Raw genomic sequence first — 25105 nt, 5'->3', positions numbered from 1 at the left:
ATGACAGCTGCAGGACTTTAGACCTTGGACAACACCATCTGAATGTCTGTAAATCATCTACATCCTCTCTTTTTCTGGTCAGTTCCCAAACTTTTGTATTCACACCATTAATTCTTAATTCTAATATCTGGTGGAGAGGGGGGGTAACGCCATCCAAGATCCCAGGACCTTAGCGTGGGAAAGGTTTCACCACCTTTCAGCACTCTATAGCTCTAATACCACCGGTCCAGCTGCAACTAAGCTCCAGGTCTCCAGGTTATCGTCAGTGGTCAAAGACGAGAAGCACTTATGTCAACACAACTGTCGGCGCTAATCTTCACTGCGGGCTGCAGTGTTTGATATCAACAGGCCATCGAGACACGTCTCGTTCACACCGCGCTCTAGCCACGGGAGAGGGATGGTACTCCCGAGCGGTCCGAGGAGCGGGTTTAGAGTTTCTCAGCTGCCACTCAAAGCACGCATAAGCTCCACACTGGGGAGGAGACGGGCAGGACGCCTCCGTTCATCCGTCCATTCATCAGAATTAATCCGGACCTCCCGCTTTCCCCTAGCAGCCTGAGCAGAGGCGCGAGACGACACCACGAGCTGCTTCGGTTGGACGTCAACGTCGGTCGCGCGAGCGAGAAGGGGGGCAGCTGAGGAAGGGAGAGAAAAAAGAGCCCGTCTGTCAGTGTGTGGCGTGTGGATGTAGGGGAAGAGAGTGGGAGAGAGGACCAGTGCCGCCGCGCAACTCCCAGCATATTTCAGCATCCGACTGGATGCATTTCACCGGTGAGTGAAGACACGACGCGTTTATTTTTAAGACAAACGGTCAAAGTGTGAAGATATCAACCTAGTGCGACTGTGTTAGCGCTGTTTAACCGGCGGGTCTAGCGAAGCCCATGCTGGGTGACCGTTTAGTAGTTTATTAGCGAGAGGGGCATTTCTCACAGAGGCTGTCTTTAGTTTTCCTGTTTTTCTTGCTAATGTGGGAGCAAAAATGCTCACGCGGGGCTGCAAGCCTCCTCGCGCCGGCAAGCTTAAGGAGAGCCGTGATTGAGGAGCTAATGCAGGCTGTGAGATACGCACCGTGCGGGCCGTGGGATTTTACGGAGGTGTGTGCGTGTCTGTGTGTTTGTGTCCCCCGAGAGGAGGCAGAGAAAAGCGTTTCCTCTGCTTTTTTAGGAGGACAAGTCGGTCTTGAAACGCGACCAAGGCACTATTTTGGAGGAAAAGAAAGACACCGGCCTCAATTGAGCTTGAACCGTGTCTCCCAGCCATCCTGTTGTCATGGTTACTGGCTCGAGGAGGCTGGGAGAACATGGTTGTCTCGCGCTGTGGTCTCTCGCTCTCTCTCTCTCCTTCGCGCACACACACACACGCACACACACTGGTAGAAACAATAAGCCTCGTCTGTCCGGTGTTTGTTTATGTCTTTTTAAGTGCATTGGAGGGGGACTCGCTAGAAAAAATAACACTGGGCCAAAGCTCTCAAATCAAGTGTATCCTATACATATAAGGGCAAAGGTGAGCTGTAACCATGAGACATGTACCTTGAATAACATCATACATACTCTACATTCTTTCCATAATGTCCAATTACAGGAATATTACAGACACAGTGCAAAGACACTGCTGTGTCTTTGCTTCTTCAGGATGTGGGAGGCTTCTTTTTTAACAGGTGTTTGATAGCCGCTTATTTTTTATCCCCAAAAGCAAAGTCGCTATTATCTTAATTATAGCCATTTACATGTCTAGTCTAGATCCATTGTAATTCATTCCCCCGATACAACTGTGGGCTCTTCCCAGGCAAACGTGTTGCTCGCTCTCCAGTGTATTCATTTCATACTCAAGGTGTCAGACATCCAGACACACTAGCACAGCAGCTCCACACCAAACTGTCACCTCTTGTTGTCTTTTTCTTCTTTTTAAATCATCCCACTAATGACTTTATTAGCAGATGTGGAAAAAACACAAAACATTTTACGCATTCAGACTAATGTTGTGTAAATATAGGGTTTTAGATATTAAACATATACAAAACACACTGAAATTCCAAAATGACAGCAACCTATGGTAGCACTTCATAGCACAGCCTGTGACTTACGGTGTAATATCTCAACACTTACAATGCAAATGTTCAGAATTATCGCTAGGTACGGTGGAATAAGGGTAACAATTTGAGTTCTTAAAGGACATAAGAAACAAATTATACTGTAAGCAATTTGAAGTAGTGAGTAACACCATGATATTTTAGAGGAAAAGACAAACAGTATTTACACATCTTGCACTGTAATTACTCAGTACTTTTAGGGACTGTATTACTGAGTAGCCTAACCTCTTCTTACATAGTGGTTACAAAGTATATATAGGGTTGTGCCATTCAAATGAGCTATTTTAAATTCAAAGCTTTAATGTAATTATTCATATTGAAAAATTCAAGGATAATTAATTCAAATTTATTGTCCCTAAATAATACACAATTACAATGTAAAATGGGGAGCTTAGGCTAATCAGTAATACAGCCCCTAAACTCTGTGGATATATTTTTTTTTCAATCCTTGAAAATTTGTTATCACCATTATTCTATAAACTATATTATATACCTTCTGTTAAGTATGATTAAGTACTGAATATAACAGCCTAAATTCAGAAATATTACACAACAGATTTAAGGAAATTACTCCGTAGTACGTGAGCTGTATTACAAATGTTTCCAAATCTACACTTTTCAAAATCACTCACATGTCACAAAGGTCTGTTATGCTTGCCGTGCATAATAATGAGTGAATTTGTATTAGAAGGTGAAAGCACCCAGGGGAATAGGCCCAAAACAAGATAAATCACCACATTATTGTAAGCATGTATTTAGATGTAAGCAGTTAGAGTGACAAAATCTGAGCGGACAGTTGACCTTGACTGCACAGAAGTGACATATTGGGGTGATTTCAGGGAGCTGGCTGACTGTTACGCTCCACTGGGCTGGTCTAGCAAGTTTTAGGCTCTGTGATAATGCTGGTGTGACTTGCAGCACAGGCATGAATGCTAAGAAAATAGCCCTGGACCACTTCCAAGTCCACATTTTCCTGCCTGCTTTCCCATCCTCGGCTTATAAGCAGGAAATGATGACATTATTTTCTCCCTCTCTGCATCTGTTCTTGTAGCACAACAGCATTTTTGAAAGGTGACTCTGTGCTGTGTGTGCATGTATGAGGATAGGCTGCAGGGCCAGTGCTGCACCCAGCCTACGTGTTATGAACAGGGTCAGTAGGTCATTTATAGTATAGGACTAGTCTTTCTGAGCATGTCTTACTGATATTATAAGAGAGGAGAAGGGAAGAACAGGGGAGGCTTGCCTTCTCTGTTCTTAGTATGCAGATCTAATATCATCTGTCAATGTTCAGCTGGCAGCTTCATGAATTAATTTTGATTACTAATTAGCTTGTAGAAAGTATTTAGAAGGCTGTCCCGGTGGTCTTAATGCTGCTCTGTGGTAGATTTTCTATTGAAAGCTAAAATAAAACGGCTGTACTGTTCCTTTTACATGTATAGCAACAGCTTATTTATTTTGATAGTATAATTTACATTTTAGAAAAATAGGGTGATCAACTTGATGTCAACTACTGTGGTGAAACACCAGCATTGCATCCTTCACACCACTTGACAGTATTGTGGTGCTGCCTTTTAGTAAGAAATGCTCACGGTGGCACGCAGCACAAACAAAAGAGCTGCATACAAATGCTTCTATATTAAATGAACGGGGGCAGCACTGCAAACGTAATGAGGTCAGGCAAGTTGAAAGTATCAATTGATGGCCTGCTCCAGCATCTAAATTCAGTGAAAGGTGGTGCAATGATGCCCAACAGAGGTATCTACAGGCAGGGGAGTGCTTCCAAAAAGATTTACTAGATAGAGAGATAGCTAGACAGAGATTAATGGATTAAGATGATTAAGTCTTCATAGAGCAGAACACAGTTAAGGCTAGTACAATACTTATATCATATTGAAAACCAGTATCCTGATTTTCTTTCCTATTGTGTCGCTCGTTCGTTTGTTAAACTCCCAGAGAATCCTGGGTAATCCTCTCCACTGCATCACATTACATTCAGTGACTGCCAATGAAATCTGGCCAGAGTGCAACACCACTTGAGGAGTCCTGTGCTTATAGGCACAAAAGTATCCTGTTTTTATGTATTTACAGAGTAAGAGAAACCAATTTTATACTTAAAGGTCAGGTTAGCCTGTTAATATAACTGTATAATGTCTTTGATTGTGGACAAGGACTGTTAAGTCTGATAAAATGGAAGCTATGAGTTTGAAAGGCACGGCACATCTATTGCTGCAATCATTCAAAATGTCCAAATGGGAATTCATGCATTATTTCAGACTGTCTTCTCACTGGGGTTGAGTTGTATGTTAACATTAGCCAGCCGACCACTGTGAGTACAGGAAGCAGTGTTTGCTAATTTGTCTGCCAAAGTGTGTGCAGCACAGACTCACCAGACTCTCAAATTTTGTATTATTTTTGCTATAGCCTTTAAATAACCAGTAGGACAAAATGAGTAAAGTCAGGGACACCTAACAAAACCTATCAAATTAGTAAATATAAAATTAGTGAGACAGCAAAGAAGACTTAAGTCCCACCCACACATAAAGTGATTTACTTGTTCCAAATCGCTTTTCAATTATTGATCAGTTTGCAAGAGGATATTCCAAGCCCCCTTTGTGTAGGTAATGTATTTGTATGGTAATGTATCTCATATGTCATTCACCAGTATTGCTTTAGTTCCTCGCTTCAAAGGTGAGAAGACTTTAATTTATGACCCTTGACTTTACATCGGTTATTTTGCCTGTTGTTGATACACATGGTTGCTTTTTATTGACATTATAACAGTGCTTATTCGTACACTGGCAGGTTCCCATGGTGCTACATTCATACATCATGAGAATCTCCATCAGAGCAGTCTGTCAGTATCTTTGTACAACTCTCTGATCTTGCTCAACACAACAACAAAGAAGGGAACCCTTGGACGACCACTAAATTAGAAGAATAGCACAAAAAAGGCACAAATAATAGCCAATCGAGTGGACTAGTCTATCACTGAGCTAACACAACAGAGAGACAGATAACCATTCACACTTGCAGTCACTCTTGTAGCCAGTTTTGAACAACCAGTTACGATATAACCAGATACAAAAACTACTGTGTATAGCTCTTAAAATCGAATTGATTATACTAATATTGTTCGTAATTTGTTCAGATATTAAATGAATGGGAGTTTGTTTTAAAAACACGAGTCGATGTGTCAGCGTCTGTGTTTGATGTGATCTTGGGTGTGTCAGAATTATGCCATGTTTTCAGTCACAAAGGCTTCCCCTTTTCAATTAAAATTTAGCACGTGTACAATTTAAGTTAAATAAATATTGAACCTAAGGATCTAAAGCAGCGGCATCTTCAGCACCACTGTGAGCTTTGTGTTCCTGTAAGAGCTTCTCAGCACTTTCCTTTTCACTCTTATTATCTCAGTAGTTGCTTCTCTGCTGCTTATAGAGACCAGTCATGCTTATCACCAGAGACTCCCATTGGACTGCAGCTCCTTGTCTCAGGGATCAATAAATCACACCACGGTGTATGTCTATGTGCAGTCTTTGCAGTGTGTGTGTGTGTGTGTCACAGAAGCACATGTAGACAGATAGAGAGATATAAAAGGCACAAGAGGGAAGAAAAGAGCTATTTAATGGCAACTTGGTCTTTTATCCATCATTCTCACTGGATTGGTGAGTTATAAGTCTAGGCGATGGCATGCTTTTAGATGTGTGTGCTCATGTTTGCGTGTTGGTCACATGATTGGCAGGTTGTCTGATCACAATTAAAAGAAATTGATAAGAGCCCCAGTGTTCTGCTGACAAAAGTGGAATGCATGCATCCATCCTGATAGCCATTGTATATGTTGAGACACAAAGCCTCAGAGACACACAGACACACACATACCCCATCTGATAACCGCCCCCCCAAACACACACACACACACACACACACACACACACACACACACACACACACACACACACACACACTGTCTCTCTCTTATTGGCTGTGTTTTCTTCATCTGTCCATGTGGGGTGTCTGAGCACATCTGCTCTGTCTCTCCTCAGCAGCCGGATTCATAGTGCTGCTCACTTCCACTATCCTTCTTCCCTCCACCCCCTCCTTTGGATAAGACCCATTTACCTCAATTACTGCAAAATGAGTGGTAGAGAGTGCAGAGTTAGACTGTGAGATAGCAGAAAGCATAATGGTGAACAGATGAGGAAGACAGAGTGGGAGAAAAACAGAACACCGGAGACACGCAGAGAGGGAGAGACGGAGAATTCCCACTTCTCGTGTCTGGTTTCATAACCGCTCACTGCTTCCATTTATGGAAATGTTTCACTGCTTTATTTGTGCATCTATGTGTGTGCGTGTGTGCATTTCACTGCTTAATAATATGTGCAAATTCCACTTTGTGGAGTAGCATAAATACATGCAAATTGTTCATATGCCTCATACTCATACATGAATATGGAATCCATAAAGCCCCGCTGGAAATATGAGCACCCGAGTTTGGGAATATTCAAGCTCATTATAGTAGAGATTGGTCAGCAAATTCTCATCCAAAAATGTTTTGGGGCCTAAGAAGCTTTCAGATTCATTACTAGTTTGTGAGATACACTTTTCATAGTGTGCTATAATGGAGTTTTAAATGTCTTGTTTGTGAAAACTATGATGTTTTCATGGATGGAACTCTGAAACAATCTGGTGACTTATGAATAATGCAAACCACTCCCATAATCCTTCTAGTAAAAGACAAAAAAACAAAAGAAAATGATGGTGTACTCAGAAAGACTTTGTTCAGAAATCTGTCGGTCCTTTGAGATCATCGCAGCAGCAGTCAGAGAGAGGATGAGGATTAGAGGAGGCTACAGTAGCAGAGACACAGTGCCTGGTTGTGTCTGTGTTGTGTTTTGTTCTGTTTTTAAAGGTTTACCTGCATTTCTTGCTGCGACACAAGACTGTCTTCGCCTTTTCAGAATGAAATGCGACAAACAAGATGCACTCTTATTTGTGTCTTTTAAATGTGTCTACAATAACACTCCCAGAGTGAAAGCTCCAGCTTGTATTTGTGTGACAACATAAGTAAAACTCAAAGAAGTTCAACTTTAGTAAGGGGAGAGCGATTTGTATGAGGCTCTCCATAAATTCATCATCATTTTGCAACTCTGAGAAAACAGTTTCTGGGCCTGTGGTGTCCTGATGCTCAGGGGTAAGCCAAAGCACTTCCAACATCATACTTGTAGATACACATTTGGCTCACTATCTAGCCTGCCATAAATCTGTCCTCTCTAAAATGGTTCAGTTTTTTTCTGCACAGTTTGGCAGACAATTTTTCCCCTGAGAAACCAGAATCCAGATATGGATGTTCATTTTGGCCTAACAGGACCCTTACCTACATCTGCATGCTATCAGAGGAAGCTATGAATTCCACTAAATATTTTACTGCAGTTGTGCTGCAATTCCCAAGCTGTGGATGATTCAGCAAAGCAGAGAACCAGTAGAGCATGAGCAGACAGGCAGGACTGCTTCCTGGCTGCCCTTTTTATGGTACTGACACATAGCACAACATAGCAATAAAAACATAATCAAATATTCTTGATCTTGGAAACAGCATTTGGCCCAATAAATAGCTGTTCTGGAGCTGTTCAGTATGACACAAACTCCCTCAGCTGATGAAGCTTATCCAGCTTTCATGTCATAGACGTTCATGTTTCAGTCTTTAAATTTTAAAGACTGAGCTTTAAAGTTGCTCGACTTTATGTGAAACTAAAAATCCAAAGCCTCAACAAACTTACTTTCAATGAGAGAAAGACAATCAATATGAGAAGCTGGAACCAAATAAGCTTTGCTTAACAGTGACTAAGAAACGGTTCATTATTCATTCATTATTCATATTTCTCTTAGTCACTATTTCACACCATCATTTCATCGGATCTCAAAAAAGATAAATGTATATTTTTTATTCTCACTAAGTCACTCTCCATATAATTTATATAAGAAAAATACATCGACTGCTGCATTATTGAACATTTTACAACAGGAACTGTTTCTGAGAGATGCTCATTAGCATTTGCCCTTAAACTCCTGAAAGGTGAATATAAACAGAGGGCTAACAGATCAGCAGCAGACCTTTACAATACGTGTACAGAGTTCTATGATGCATTAACTGTGTGTAAGCCATCATCAGTGATGAACCTAACACTATGCTGTCAGAACATCTGATTGTTTTGTTTTTTTTAAATAAAAATTGTTTTCCCAAGTCTTGACAATCAGTGGACAAAAAAGAAAATCAATCAATCAACCCCTGACCCTAACATAGGATTAGGATTAGGACCTAGAGGATGTGATTGGGGTTGTTGCCGTTGATGACTTGGACCTCACAGGGTTAAGTGCATTGAAGGCAGGCATCTCCATGGAGATCAAGAGGAGGTACTATTATAAGGAATCTGCTGAGAATCTCTGTGCCTGCCTGTGTTCCTCTGCCGTTCGTCGCCCTCCTTTCAGAGCTGTTTTGGGATCATCTGCTGCAGAGGACATAATGTTCCAACATATACTGTATATCTCTCTCCAACACTGGCTTACACACCTAAAAACACACGTATGCACAGCTGCTGCTTTGTTAAGAGTGACCTCTGTGACTTGCAGAGGAAAGCGCAGAGGTCATAAGAGAAATAATCAAATGACTGCTCTGGTTCATGGTGGTGTATCTTTCTTTTCTTCTTTTTTCTGCAGAGGATACATCCAGATTTAAGGTTTAATCTGCATCTTTTGTCTAAGTGGAGAGTCACCTATCCCCTGCAGGGAAGGGCACCATGACCCAGGAGGGGCAGGCTCTGCCCTCTCCCACCCCACCAGAGAACCTAGTAGAGCCCAGTACAAGCACCACCACTGACCCACCCAAAGAGACACATGACAAGACAGATGAGGACAAGGTGGATGCTCGGGCAAAGGATGAGACAGAGGAAGGAAAACAAGAAGAAGACGTCAGGGAAAGTGAGGAGGGGGAAACACAGAGAGAAGTAGAAGGGATGGTGGAAGTGGAAGGTGATAGAAGAGAAGGGGAGTTGAAAGAGGAGTGTGAAGATGGGGCCGGGGATGAGCATCAGCTGACAGAAGGAGAGGCGGAGGGGGAGAGGGAAGGGACGAAGGGGGGAGGATGTATAAATATGGAGGAAACCTTAACGGGGGAGGAGACAACACATGAGGCGGAGGAGATGAAAGAGGAAGAGGAGGGGAAGGAAAATGAAGAAATTCACCCATGCACAGAAGAGGAGGCAACTAATTCTCAACAAGCTGGCCGGTTAGTGAACAAAATTGTATTTGTACCACTTTACCTGTCAGAGCAAGAAAGTGTCATGTTGCCTGTTAATTTGCATTACTAAAAAGACAAACACAGCTTCCTTATATTTTTATAATAACCTAAGAGTGTCACTTTTGGTCAGTGAGACTGTGTCCATGTTTTTTGGGCTTTGTGATTTGAATATGTTTTATCTTAAATTGTTTTATCTCTGCGGTTCCCTTTGTACATAATTAGACTAATGTGCTTTACTCATATTTTACAAAAAAAATAGTCAGCCTCAACTAAATGAGCTGAAAAAATGGAAGAAAAATATTTAAAGAGCTAAGGGACCCAGCAACCATTTCCCAGCTCCCTAACTGTCCCAGAAAGACATTAGTGGAGGGCAGTCTGTAAAAAGCTCAACATGTGGAAGAAAAATGTGCCTGCTAATTAGCAGATTCATATATGACAAGCAAAAACTACTCAGAATGATAAAGACATACTGAAAGCAAAGTACATCTAACCTTTTTCTTTAAAAAAAAAGGGATGAAATAGCGATGCTTTTGTATCGTATTGTAGTAAATAGCACAGTGTTTTTAGATGAACAAGATGACTGATCTTTTTTGCATATTTTTATCCATTTTCATGCGTGTAGGTCAGATGTTTTCTTTTCTTCCTGTTGATATAGATTGGCAAACGGTATAGCTGGGAATGACGATGAAGATGAAGTAGGTGAAGAGGACGAGGGGGGAGATGAGGGAGCGATACAAACACACTTGGACACTTTCAGCTCTAATTTTGAGACAACTGTAGAACAGGCTGACACCGAAGTGGAGGAGGAGGAGGAGGAGGAAGAGGTCCAAAAAGAAGGTGATGGCAGAGAAAACCAGGACAGTTTCAGCTCAGCTTTTGAACAGATTGTCGAGCAGGTCGATGTTCAGGATGAAGAGGAGGAAGACGAGAGAGAGTTGGAGGAGGAGAGGGAGAAAAGTAGGGTGGACAACAAAGATGGTTTCAGCTCCACATTTGAGCGCATCGTGGAGTCTGCCCTGCTCAGGGGTGGGACCTGCTACAGCAGCCTGGACTCTCTGGATGTTCTGTCACTCACAGATGAGACAGACAGCTGTGTTAGCTTTGAGGCGCCACTGACACCGCTCATCCAACAGAGGGCACTGTTACAAGGTCCTGAACCTCTGGAGCTTGAGTTGGCAACAGTTCAGGAGCAAGAAGGGGCTGAGATTGGAACAGATGCCCCAGGGCCTGAACTCGGGGCTGGGGACAGTGCTGGAGTAGGAGCAGTGGCTGGAGTAGGAGGAAGCCCGCTGAGGACCACCATACCTGGGAGCAGATCAGAGTTTGTGTTGAGCCAGCCTGGACGCTGGGCCATTCCTAATGGCTATCACACAGATTGCCAGGGAGACATGATTAACTCTGTCAGGTAAGTTTTACTTTAGTTCCACGTGTGGACTAAATAACATTATTATAAAGGGATGAATTTGGTTTAAAAAGTAAATATGACAATCCTGAGAAAATATGGTGTAATACATTAAAGAATTTATATAAAATGAGGATGTTTTTCCATGGTGGGTGGGTAATTTTACACATTCAATGTTAAACACAGTTTAATGAATATTTAAATGACTGATGACAGCTTCCAGGATATGTGGTTGTTGAAGCCTTGTGCAGATGTCTTACTCAAGTGTAATTAACTTAATGTGACCTTGGCTTAACCAGTAGGTGGCGTGAACAAGTGAAGCCCAGCTGTAGGTCCTTAGAGACGGGGACAGGGAGGGCTGGTTGGGGATGAAAGAGGTGGCCCGCCTCTTTCCACATATGCAAACTGAGACAGTTCTTTAAACAATAACCATGATGGAAGTAACAAATGTAGGCATGCGTTACTCAGCTTAAAATGTTCATATTTTTGAAAAATAAAGGAACTGAGTCTTTCAGTGCTCATGACTGCACAGTTTTGTGCACTCCAGCAAAAATGTTGCATTCACACAACAGACTTAAGCCAAACTGAGCAAACAAAAAGTTGCAATACAAGGAAGCTTTAACATTTTGATGAAACCAGTGGGACTGTTAAAGCAGGACTGCTGCATTTGAAATTAGAGGAGCCTCTGGTATATGTATACAGAGTTTATTCACCAGAGCTGCAGACTGTGGCTCGACTATTTGCTCTCTCCAACCTCTTTTGCTTAAAGGATACAATAGAGAGAGATAACCTCAGTACTGTCAAATGAGAGGATTATGCATCATGACAGAAGACCTTTTGAACAGAAACTCATTTTTTAGGTGGAGTGTGGTGGTTTTTCTATGCGAGGGTTACACTACATAAGATCCATGGCAGCCTGTCAGCATAATGAATCACTTGTGTGAGCAGGACAACTCCAATTCACAAACTCGTTGGGCTTTTTGACAAAGAGAACTAGTTTCGTTCTTGATGAAGATTACATTTTTGACATTTTGACCAGTAACAGGTTGGGTTGGAACCTGATATATTGGTTCACTATGAAGGAAACAGATCATGGTAATAATGCTTATTTCTGCCTCTCTAATGTCACAGACATTAACTTGGTGGAGTTTTGGTATTGAAACTATGATATATTTTATGATATTGATGTTTAAAGTTGGTTATAGCGAAATACCATGCTGAACAAAAGCACATTTTTAGCCTTTAAACTGTGACACTTTGAGTGGGTGTAAAGTTGGTTCAGTTGCAGGTTTTATCAGAGCTTAGATGTGTGTGCCAAATTACCATCAACTCCGTGTACTTCATGGACCTGTAGCTATTATCATAATACACATATATAAAATCAAAGCTTTATTTATCCAAATAATTAATCATTAAGGAAAATATGCTTGATATAAACTGAATGTATACGAATCAAGTACATTTCTTTTGACCAGATTCCATTAAATGTAATTTTGTTACATGAAATGTAACAAAATTACAGAAATTTACATGTAACATTGTTACAGGAAGCCAGACCTGGAGGGATTGTGGGGACACGGTAACAGCTGACATGACTTTCTTACAATTAATTACCTTAATAGTAGTAAAATGGGTTGAAGGAGACAACGTAGAGCCACTGAAGGGAGAAGCAGTAACGCAAACCATATGGCGAAAACATGTAACTTGAACTTTGGCTATAGGTCTCCCTTGCTGGTGTGCACACAGTCCCTGTGGCGTGTTCATCAGCTCTTCCCCCTTGCACAGTTCCTGCAGTTAGAAACATACTGGAATGCCAAATAGATGCACAGACCTTTGACATTATCTGCTCAGCTAACTGCTGGGATTTGCTCAGACTCTGGTATGACTTACAGGATGAATGAAGGATTTTAGATGTCAGTTCTGCTCTTCTTTTCTCCTCTCCTTACCAGTCTACAGATGTTGTACTTTAGGCACAGTCTTGCTTCCTGACCACCAGCGCCAAGCTGAATGAGCTATTGTTTATGTCATGACATCATCGTCTTCAGCTTTCCTCGGCCCAGCAGGGTCTTAGAGTGAATGTGAGTGTGTATGTGTGTAAGTGGGTGATTATTGCTCCGTGCTAGCCAGCCTGCCAGACATTTGAGCACTTAAACCTAGAGTGGATACATCTGCTAGTCAGTCTTAAAGGGAAAGTTTAAGATTTAAAGATACTAACAGTATCCAATTATTTACTTCTTGATGTCCATTCAGATGCTGTTTTTCAGGCTATTAAAAAGGGAACCTTTAAAACTATTAGGAATTCCAAGTTCCAAATTCCAAATTCCAAGTGCAAGTTGGTCTTTTAATATTCTCTAGAAGGATTATGGATCATGTGATTCTGAACTCCTTCTACTGATAAATGAATTTCCTTGCCTTACATTTCTTCTCTCTCTGTGTCATTCAGTGTCGTTGAGACAGTGTCGTATTTCACTGTCTCACCTTCTGCCTCTCAATTCATTTCTCCACTTGATTCATGTTATCTCACTATATCACATCTTAGGTATAACACACACACATAGACACACATACACACATATCCTCCATTTCACCTACACTGCTCTCCTACCAGCATGTCTTATCTTTCATTCTTCTTGTCTGCCTACTTCCTTTTTTTCTGGTGGGTAGCTAGAGAATTGCCGTGGTTACACATTTTGGCACCTTGGGCGTCATGGACAACGGGCCTTTTTCACTGCGGGACTGAGCAGCTGCAGAGCATAGAATAAAAAATGAAAGTCAGTCAGTCAGTCAGTCAGTCAGCTTGGCAGACATTTTTTTTTTTTAATAATCACCTTTGCCCATTATTTTCACTGAGATTAAGAATTTTAGTCATAAGAAAAAAAATTGTTCTAAAATAATTGTAGCAGTTGAAACAACTTTGTTTCAACTGCTACTCATAGACTGTATAAGAAAATGGACATAGCCACAATGACATCACCTACTGATTAGCGAAGTCCCCTGTTGAAGCCTAATGCCAGGAAGATTGTCTGAGGCCTTCGTGGTGTTTTTAAAATTGGATGTCTTGAGTAAGGAGGGGAGGTGACTTAGAATCCGAGGGATAACACACACTCGTATGGTAGTAAATTGCTATTTATAATAAGCCCATACTAAAGCATATGCTACTTGGACCCTAATTTATAAAACTGAACATTTTTTTGTACTCAGTATGATGTAAAAGTAATGATTAGTCTTTTTGGCATCATAGATCAAGAGAACAGGAGAACTGTTTCCCCTGGGTGTCTATATCAGCGGTCCCCAACCTTTTTTGCGCCATGGACCAGTTTGTGTCCGACAATATTTTTACGGACTGGCCTTTAAGGTGCTGCAGATAAATACAACAAAATTAAACCAGAATCGGTACCAAACAAAAGAAGATTTATTCATAACACACGGGAAAAAACCCGGGGAAATCGAGTTAATGATAAAAACCATGAAAACCATAAATTTCACACAGGGTACTGGTCCGTGGCCCGGGGGTTGGGGACCACTGGTCTATATGATTTGCAAACGAAGAAGATGCCCCCTGCTGGCCATTAGAAAAAATGCAAGTTTAAGAAACTTGCGCGCTGGCTTCACTTTTCAGAGTTGTATTCTGCTCTGTATTTTCGTCTATGATGTTATTTCTATGTAATCGTGTTTATGGTGTTTTTGCATTGCATTTTTCAGGGTTGTGATTTTGGACGTCATACTTCTGCTATGTACAAAAATGTATGAAAAAAAATGGTCATGCTGTGCTATAACTGTCAGTGACAATGCTGACATTTTTTTCAGTTAGAGCCTCTGTTTTTCCTAAGTTTAGCAAGTTTAGCATGTACACTAATGTTAAAGGATAATACACCCTCTGTCAGTTCTTAGGTTTTACATATCAGGATATAATAAACAATTGGGTCTTAAAATTAGGTAAATACAACATCAGATGAACAACAACATATGGCATATTACACCATGTCATTATTTATTTAACAAAACTAAGACAGAATGCAGAACCATGAATTGTTAAGTTAAGTAGACCTCATGATTCAGTAGCTTATAGAAACTCTTAATAGCAATAACTTGCGGTAACTTGAGGATCATTGTCCAGTTACATGACCCAGTTTCAACCAAGCACAATGACTGCAAGGTGCCCAGGTCCTGTGGCTGCAAAAGAAGCCCAAATAATCACCCCTCCACCACCATGCTTGACACTTGGTAGCCCTTCCAAACAAACCACACTTGTTCAGTCTTTTTCTGATTGTGCTGTCAAAAACTCTAACATTTTACAGGCTAACTGAGGCCCATTTCTCTGAGCATTTCACAGTTTGACCTTGGGGTGAATTTGCTGGGACATCAACTTCTGAGAAGATTCGCAACTGCCTGGAATGATTTCTATGAATAATATGAGAAATAATATGAATAATATTTCTCATTCTAGAATGATGGTCTTAAATTGTTTGGAAATGGCCTTATAACCCTTCCCAGACTGGGTAGCAGCAGTTGCTCCTCTGAGAACATTGCTGATGTCTTTCCTCCTTGGCATTGTGTTAACATGCCCCTGAATGCTCCAGACCAGCAAACTGCAATAACATCTGCTTTGGTAGAGGCACTCACACTTTCTGATGATCAGTTTATCGAGTGTTTGATTACTAGTACATGGATGCTACTTACCATCCTAATTCCAATAGAGGCAATAAGTATATATTTTGTTTTTCATGCACTGCTTCTGCATTTTGGAATAAATTTGTTAAATAATTAATGACACAGCGTAATGTGTCATGTGGTGATGTTCATCTCAGATTGTATTTACCAAAGTAAAGTGTGTTTTATAAATGTAATAAGCAAAGACACACATTTTCTGCCAGTGCCACTGTTTTTTTTTACTTGTGTAAACCCCTGGGTGGTTACATTGTTTACAAGTAACAGATAAGAAGTAAGTTTCTTTTATGTTTTTCCAAATTTGTTGTTGCTTATACCCTACATCTTAATGAAATGTGCTTCATTAGGCTACATCAGTCACTATAAACAGATGTTGTACTCCCTGGACAAGTAGAAGTGATGAGGCTCCACTCTGAGAAAGCATACACTATCTTTGCAGTGCATGTACATCATCTACAAATGTAGCTATACAAATTTGCTCAAAACCACAGATACAAAAACCTTAATGTTGCATATTTCTATATTATATTCATACTAATCTAAATATTACAAATATGAAAGTCAGATGTTTGTTATCTCTTGTGATAGTGAGTGAATGTAAATGACAATACAGCTGAAGAGGCAGAGTGGTGTGTCTTTGCGGAAGAACACATTGGCATGCAGTGTGAAGCAGTTGGATCGGCATATGTGTCTCAAAATGCTGCAGAAACTGTTAATGAGTCATACATCTGATGTACACATGTCTAACATGCTCTTTGTGAATGAAACTGAAAGGCTGTTACTCCACGTTTTGCTTCAGTTGTTCATACTACTAATCTCATCTTAATTTTACATATTTTTCAGCTTTTTTAACCATAGTTTTTGTAATACGGCAGTCAAACCAGGTATTCAAACTGATCCATTTGGCTGGCAAACCATGTGCACTGGTGTAAACTCACTGCCACGTACACCTGAGTTTGATCTGAAGTGGGCTGGAAGGTTATTGCCTGGTAAACTCTTAGAAACACTAGCAAATTATTTACCTTTCCTTTAGGGTATTATTTAATAAACCATCCATAAAACTAATGATACATGATTCAGAGGGACTTTGGTGCATCCAGATGGTTATAAAATGGCAAAAAAAAAAAAGCACAAAAAAGAGAAAATTAGTAAGTTGCAAAAAACGGGCACTTTTCTGTTATTAAATGGGAAGCAAACATTAACCCACCCACACACACATACCTAATTTTGTCTATCTATAACTTACCTATCTTTTACTTACTTCAGTGTGATATACTGAGCCCAACTGACAAAATTAGTTAAAAGTCCCAAATGTATGCCCTCCTTCTTTGGAGTTTTCATGTTGTACAATGCAATCCAGTGGGCTGAAATGGACCATTTATTGGACCATATGTTTGACATCCCTTCCCTGGTGCATATACAGCCTGTCCACAATTTAGCCTTCAACGTTTGTAGCTGGAGCTTTGATGTGGTGCAAAGAAACCTAATCTTACCTCAGCCAAACCCTCTCTGCAGATATTATTCCCACTGTTACTGTCTATTCTGACATCAGTGGGTGAAGATAGTGAAATGGGCAGCTGGCCACAGGAACAGGGAAAAGGTACAGCAGATACTGTAAGCATGCCAAACAGTACATGCAAATATGAGATGACAGTGCTCTTAGTCAGCAAAGCTGGCTTTTAGTTTTGAGCTTGTACACTTGTGTAGTTTGTCAGCCTGTCAGTCATTGGATTAGACAGTCAATTGCATCTTTTTTTGGTTACTTAGTCACTGTTACTTCACACGAGTTGTGTTGCTCTGTGCTCTGTGGGGACCATGAGTGAAGCTTAACCTTTATCCACAGAGGAGACTAAAATCGCCATGAAAACACACTCTCTGTTGGTCAGTTTATTTGTCTGTCCAGCAGCTTACTATAAAGCAGGCTATATCTACGCAGTGGAGCCAACTAGATGCAGGCTGATTATGTGATAATGCAAACTGCGCTGGAGCATCCATGCCCTCAAAACAAACACACGCAGTGCAATATTCAAGAAAAAAGATCCAGTGCCTGGACATATATGAATGTGTTTGACAAATGTTCTATGGCTGAACATTTGCATGAATACATGTGATTCCATTGTGTATGCGTATTCCTCCTGGTGGCTCACAAGCCTAACAGATCAAGCAGAGCAGATAAAAGCCAGGCAGTTTGTTTCCATATCAGAGAAGCAGCTCTACTGCATAGACTAACCTCTTTCATACACAGTGTTGAGCGCAGAAACACACATACACATGAAAGACATGTGGGCCAGAAGCATGCATAAACAAAAACTGTGTTTAATGCTCGCACATTCTAGCTCACTCAGTGATGCAGATATGGGAGTCCTTTATATCCGTCTTTCATATTCTTAATCTTTCTCTCTCTCTCTCTCCCTCTCTCTCTCTCACACACACACACACACACACACACACACACACACACACATATGTTTGAGGATATCACATTGGGAATAAAACCCTTAGTGAGGTTCTGTAGCACTGCTGAAACATCCTGCAGATTATCCTCTCCTGGCTCACACTCAGGCAGTGATATGGACACATGCAGTCCCACATACACAAAAATAGATGCGTACACAAAAGGTTTGCAAACAAATCTTTTTCACCCTCTCACCACAGCGCGCGGTAACTGAATAGTTTCAGCACCAGCATATTTATCCCTGGCTATTTATAGCTCAACTCTATGTTTTATGACACATCCCACAACCCTACTGTAGAAGTGACTGTGTCGGCTGAATTGTGTCTTTCTAACCATGGGTTTCTCTCTTCTGAGGCGTCTTGTCAGCACTTCCTGTATGTGCTAAGTGGAAGAGAAAGCAGACCATATGAGACATTTGTGCCTAGTTCTTGGCATTACTGCTCAAACTGTAGCTGATTTTACAGCAGATGGTAATCTTTAGCTGCTGTCAGATCAAGCTGCTGTGTTTAGTGTTTCACTAAACCCAATCCCACACCTGAACATAATTAGTCTCACCCAGCCAAAAGAGGTCACCATTGTCCATTGTTTGCAGCTGAGTAGGTGGTTTTTGGGTCCTGTGTGTTTCTCTGTGTGTGAATAAGAGCTTGTAAGATGGAAACAGTAAACTACACTAAAGGTTTTCACCCTTTTTCATTTTGTTGTTATTACTGATCGAAGGATTTCTTGGTCATTTTGTATTATTTAGCCATGCTGTGTTTATAAAGGTATAAATGATTGACACATTTAGGTTGTTCTATTCTCTCCTCAGTTTGTGGGTGCATCAGTGTTTTATCTAAATCATCAATCAATCGTTGTCTTGTGTGGCTTGCAACTGTCAATGTTGCAAGCCAAACAGTAATAGTAACTCCTATTAAGAGCTCAAATACAATACAAATTCTTAGAGTAAGACGCAAACAGCAAACAGTGCAATTTACCTTTCTGTTTGCGCATGTGAGCTGTAAACAGACTATTTTAAGAAATTGTTTTGCAAGGCTTTTTATGTATTGAGTTCACTTATGTTCTTTTTGAGTCAAGCTTCACTAGCTGATTGACTAAAATGCATAAAATAAGAGCTTGTTTTAATCAGCTACATGTTTTTAAGGCAACATTTCGCTTCTAAAACCTCATCAGCTGAAAAGCTGAATCATTTTTTTTCCACGTGCTGTTGGCTGCGCCATCATATTTCTGCTCCAACAGGTTTATAAATTCTGCTGTCTGTGTGGTTGTGTGTGAATGACAAAGGTTATCCATGAGTCATAGGAAGCCTCTCCAAAAAACACAGACTTGTGACTAGTGTTCAGATGTGTAAAAACAGTAGTCCGACCACTGTTGTTGTCTGTATTCACCAGCCACTTTATTAGATGCACCTTGCTCTTACCATGTTGGCCCCGTTTTGTGTTCAGGGTACTTTGATTCTTCACTGCGTAGATTCAGCAAGGTGCTGGAAAACATTCCTTACAGGTTTTGGTCCATACTAGCATGACAGCATCACACAGTTTCAGCAGTATTACTAGTCATGCATCTATGATACTCCACGGCATCCCAGAGGTGCACTACTGGCTTGAGATCGGGTGACTGTGCAGGTGTGAGTTCACTGTGCCCACACCATTACATCACCGTTCTTAGCTGGCACTTATTCTGTGGTCTGTTGTAGCCCATCTGCTTCAAGGCTCAATGAAATGTGTGTTCAGAGATGCTCTTCTGCATACCTTGATTGTAACAAGTAGTTATTTGAGTTACTGTTGCCTTCCTATCAGCTCAGAGCAGTTGTGGCCATTCTCCTGAACTCAGGCATCATCAATGTATTTTCATCAAGGGAAAGCTGCTGCTCACTGCATAGGTTCTCTTTTTCTGACCAATCTCTGTAAACCCTAGAGATGGTTGTGTGGGAAAATCCCAGCAGATTATTAGTTTCTGAAACACATCAACAACCATGTTCATGTTCAGTGTGAACTACAGCATGTCATCTTAACCACGTCTACATGTGTAAATGCATTTACTTTCTGTCCTGTGACTGGTTGATTAGATATCACCTGTAGAACAGGTCTACTTAATAAAGTGTACAATATATATAGCTTTTTTTAAATTTCCACACCCTATCTCCTGATTTTTTACTCAATACAGATGCTTGTCATTTCTTTTTCTGTGCTTCTTTCCATCAGATCAGAAAGCGGCTTTTGTGTTCTAGCTAGCAAATGTACTAATATTACTCTGTGGTTTTGTGTGCTTTACATTATGGGTTATTTTTGTCTCATTTAAATTATATTTACATAGCAACCATCAGTCTCCCACCTCTTTTTAACCTCGGTTATATCTGTAGATATTTTTTAGCTAAATACCTCATTGTTCATTACACATGGACATTACACTTGGATTTTTCTCTATCCGGTGATAAACTCTTGCAAAGTAGAGCCAACCAGTCATATTTTGTCATATTAAGTTCAGGTGCCTTTACGTTTACCTTGGAGCATGCACAGAAATCCTCACATCTACTAACTGCTTGCGACTTAATGAACTTTAAGAAAACAGGACGTCCAGCTGGCGTTGGACTGATCTGCTGGCTCTCAGCCCTATAATGCAGAGGAAGTTGTGTTGGCTGGGACACACAGGGCCATTGTAAAGCCACCACTAGGAACAGCGCTATTCATCAGAAAAAAAGTCTGTCCAGTGCTCGCTCCGCCCCCAACATCCTCCCTTCAATGGAGCTTTCAGACCAACCAAGAAACTTCAAGGAAAGCCCTCCAAACACACTCCGTGCATGTTCGCATTGTAGTGGAATAACACAGCAGTGTCACTGATCGTCTCTGAATACGCTGCGATTTTACAGAACTTGACTTGGCTGAAAGTTAGATCACCAAGCCGGGCCGATGCACAGTTCACCGAATACTGGACGATGAGGCGGTCGGACCGTAGCACGCCTTTAACCGCTAATTTCCAAGATCCGAGATGTGGAAAGAGGAATATGATGTTCACTTCGACTTTTTGCTGCAACTCCTGTAAGCTTGGCTTTACCTCTGTAAACTCTTTTAAAGCTCTGATCTCCAGATGGGTGGGTACATTAACAATTATGCTGCGTGGCAAAATGGAAATAGTGAGGTAGCTGTGGTGTAAGTTGACCCTGGCAAAAAAATTCCCATGATACTAGAATAATATTCATAGAAAGGCATATTTATGGTAAAAAAGAAAAGAAAAAGACAAACCGTATTTTTAATCTAATGTGGCACGTGGCCGACGATGTGCTGGACTGGGTCAGCTATTACTTTTCATTTGAATTAAAACACAAAACAAAAAAACAAATCTGCTGGAATTATTATTATTATTGTTTTAATAATTCACCTATTGCTAGATAGATTATTTGATGTCGTGGGTACAGCAGAGTTCAGTTCAGCATTTAATTGAAGCTATGACAGCTCATAAGCTGCCAGAGCTCGAAGTTCAGGTTGATGAGTTTACAGTGGTAGGAAACAAAGAGCCAAAACTAAAAACACCACCCCTCTGATTAAGTGGAAAATGATTAAAAATAAGTCACTTTATCACTAGCTTACTGATCAAGTGATTAATGTCTTAATCAGTTATTGTTGGATTCAGTTCTAGTGATGTATTAAAATATGTATTCAATGGTTTGTAGCCAAAGACCTGATTGCTGTCACCTGCCTGCTTCTTATAAAATCAGTACGGCTGATTTGTTGTAGCAGCCACCAGTGTTATACCCTACGGAAAAGAGCAAATATCAGTTATGTGTGTGATTCTGTTTGTTTATTAATAAACAGTAAAGGCTGCTACTGTCATCAGTTCACTGAACTAATGGTAACGAGTGTTTTTATTCACAGAGGTGCCTTTGTTGTTTGTATTAGGTTCCGTTCTTACATTTGTTTTTAGTTTCATTTTCTGCCAAGACTCAATCTAAAAGTTGAAACAGATGACCTCACTGACACGCTTGCACAACTACACACAGAGCTTTACTTCTGCCTCTACTGCTATACATCACTTTGGCCATAGATCAGTGTAGGCTATATGAAAGCAAAAGAAGAGCCCGTAAAATCACAGAATTTTACAATTTGGTTTACCCCATAATTGGTAATTACACTCATCCAAGATGTATTTAGGACCCTCCGCTTCCTCCCTCATGCACACACCCACACACACACCTTACACAGACACACCTTGTAGCTGTGGGCACGGGTAGTACACAGCTAAAGAGATTAGCATGTGAGTCAGAGACATGTCCTTTCATGCTCTGAGTATGACACAGACACGAGCGCAGACTGAGTGGCGGTCACACTGACTGAATAAGACTGGCCTGGGGATACAAAATTGTGCCTTCACATAGACTAATAGCTTTGCCATGTGCCACTTGGCCCTCAGTAACTCTGAGTGTCTTTTTCACAAAAGACCTGCACTAGATAGCTGACACTTAATACTGTGTCCCTCTCACTAATATTTTGTGTTTGTGTATGCCAGAGACCGTTGCACGGGAGGGAGACTGGCATCATTTTAGCAATTTAGCCCCACGACTGATATGAGTTTTGAATGATTTATAAGGACACTCTGAATGCAGTGAATTAATATGATCAGACAAGCGAAAGCACATTTACTGCTAACACCAGGCTGGATATTGTTTTAATGGTCTGACACACTCATTTTATTAGGTGTATATCAACATGTTTGCCTGTTGTTATGAATTTTTTCCCTTCATCTAATTGTTTGTGTCTCAAGTAACTAAGCCTTTGTGGGTGAGAGTTGTGTATTGATGAGGAGCTGGCTATGCTCTGTTTTCTCCCTACTGTGGGACATGTCCAGGGGTAGATGTGCAGGAAGCATTTTAATCACATCCCTAAACCAGATCTGATGGCCCCTTTTCCACTCCAAAGAGCAGTTAGTTTTACTCCTCCCGGAAACTCTCCACCCTGTCCCCAAGGCTGAGCCTTTGCACGCTGTCAATGGCCATTTTCTGCTAGCTTTATCTGCAATCTCGTTGTCATTCTTGGAAGTGATGCTTTGCTATGATAAGTTGGGGAAGTTTGCATGACCCATCTCTTGGTGGTTAAGAAGTTTATGTATCCTGTGACTCTGGGTACTCTGCTTATGGGGGTAATAGTCTGTTGCTACCAAGGCAAATTGGCCCCAGCAGATCAAGGGCCAGATGATGATTCTATGAGATTAATGAATCAGCCAAGACATGAAAGTGGATCCTTGCTTGGAGCAGGGAAATCAGAGCCCTTTGTGGTACTGAGCTGTATGGGTGTAGCACACAGTCAGCTAAACAGCGCGTGAAGTCAGGGGACTGAGTCTTAGCTATGGAAACTAGTCATTTGTGAATTCGCCTGTAGCTTTTGATTTTTGTCCACTTTTATTCTTCTTCCTGTAGCGTGGGACACTTAGCTTCCGCTGTATCCATAGTAACCAACTAATCCTGTACGACAGCAGTGCCTAATGTATTGAATTTACGAGGGTAATGAAATTGGGCTGATCACATTATGCAAAGACATCTGAATCATCTGTTGGGGCTGCTGGCGGCGCATCACATATGCAGAGACCGGCAGGAAATGAAGAAATGCTGCTGAGACTGACGGAGGTGAATGCGTGTACCTCATTTGTCATCAGGGTGCTAGTAAACATGTGAGTGGTGTATCATTTCCATCTGCTTTTTTTTTTTTTTTTGTCATGGATGGACGTTATGCTGTCTTTTAACCAATACTTTGCCTGTGGGGTCTAGATGGAGCAAGTGCCTTACAGACGTGCACATCACATGTGGAGAAATGTCAAGTCTCTATCGACACACAGAAGTCACAGAAATGACTTGGAATCAAAAACAATCCTCACTGTTTATTAAGATGCCAGTAAAAAAGCTACACAGCTTCCCACTGATTGACTCTGGCATGCATAACAGTGTGCAAAGTATGTAGTGCAGTGCAGCACAGTGGATACAACATCGGTCAAGCTGCCACAGTAAGTCATAAATACATAAGCAGGGCACTAATTAATACTCTGCATTGATTATCTATGCTGCCTTTACAACAGTTTAACAGCCACAGAGCATGTGGGGCCTTTTGTTCGAATAAACAGACTATTAAACTCTCCTCCATCCCAGTAGCCTTCATCACAGCCTGCAGTAATGGCCTTATTTATTAAAGGTTACCAACTGTAGCATGAGACTCAGCCTAGCTGTCATGGTGCTACTTAGAAGTCATGTAGTGTCTTCTGTGACTGAAAGCCTCAGAAACCTGCTGATGTCCTCAGGGTAAAACTCTGTAACGCCAAATCCTGTTTTACAAGCTGGACAGTGCAGTGTTTGAAAGATGTCTGCGTTTGCCAGACAGGGAGGGTCTGATGAAAGATGCTTTTAAGTTTCATTTTGCAAAATGTATAATTTAGTGTCTTTCTGAAGCATGACCCATACTAGTGATTAAAAAGTCAGAACATCAGCTCCTGCTGCTGTGTCAGTTTTTTAAAATCATTTTGTTGCAACATGATGGCTAAGCAAGTTAGCACTGTTTACCCACAGCAAGAAAGTCCTATGTCTCAACCTGTGCATGGGCCTTCTCTGTTCAGTCTGTCAGCTCTGGGTTCCCCTGCAATCAAAAACATGTTAGGTTAATCATAGGTTAATGTTTCTGTGTTGGCCATGAAGCTCTTGCCCAAGAGATCTGAAGAGCTCCATTTCCTGGTTATATAAAAGGTATATAAAGGTTAAAAGTTTTTACTTCCCCCAATTTAATGTACAGTGCTAAATCACTAGGCTAAAAGCTTTTATGCCCGTCCACCCCTGTCAAATGTATTCCACTTATATCGATCCTGGACAATACTTGTGAAACTTCTAATAAATTGAATGAAGTTGACTTTATTCATATAAACATCAAATTTGTGTTAGATCACTAGGATCAGAGCATGAATGATATTTATGCAGCTTTAGGCCTGTTGAGCATGCTTTCCCCTACAGTGGTTTTACATCCTTCTACTTAGGCTTTTACTGGCTGAAAGTATGATTCATTTATTTATTTAATTTTTTTTTTTTTAATATTTAAGCGTAAGCTTAAATGAGTAACTCACTTGGGTGAAATAGAAAAGAGCTTAATAATCAGTTCAGGCTGCTTATAAAATGGTATATTCCAGCAACGGTTAACACATTTCAGTTTGAAACATTACCATGTATTG

General features: G+C 40.9%; 1 protein-coding gene across 2 annotated transcripts in view; it reads left to right on the top strand.

The window, feature by feature from the left end:
- Window positions 1-343: 343 nt before the first annotated feature.
- The window catches only part of psd2 (pleckstrin and Sec7 domain containing 2), a 34854-nt gene continuing 10092 nt past the window's right edge, over window positions 344-25105 (top strand). The window contains exons 1-3 of one of the 2 annotated variants that reach the window (XM_006781842.3): window positions 344-771; window positions 8807-9374; window positions 10042-10791. In XM_006781842.3, the coding sequence (XP_006781905.2) occupies window positions 8887-9374; window positions 10042-10791 (1238 nt within the window). In that variant the 5' untranslated portion in view covers window positions 344-771; window positions 8807-8886. The remainder of the gene's footprint in view (window positions 772-8806; window positions 9375-10041; window positions 10792-25105) is intronic. The other variant, XM_006781843.3, reaches the window with a different exon arrangement.

Source organism: Neolamprologus brichardi, chromosome 2, assembly GCF_056152115.1.
Source record: "Neolamprologus brichardi isolate AB-2024 chromosome 2, ASM5615211v1, whole genome shotgun sequence".
Taxonomy (NCBI): domain Eukaryota; kingdom Metazoa; phylum Chordata; class Actinopteri; order Cichliformes; family Cichlidae; genus Neolamprologus; species Neolamprologus brichardi.
Note: the sequence above shows the minus strand (reverse complement) of the source record. Positions and strands in the feature narration are given on the sequence as shown.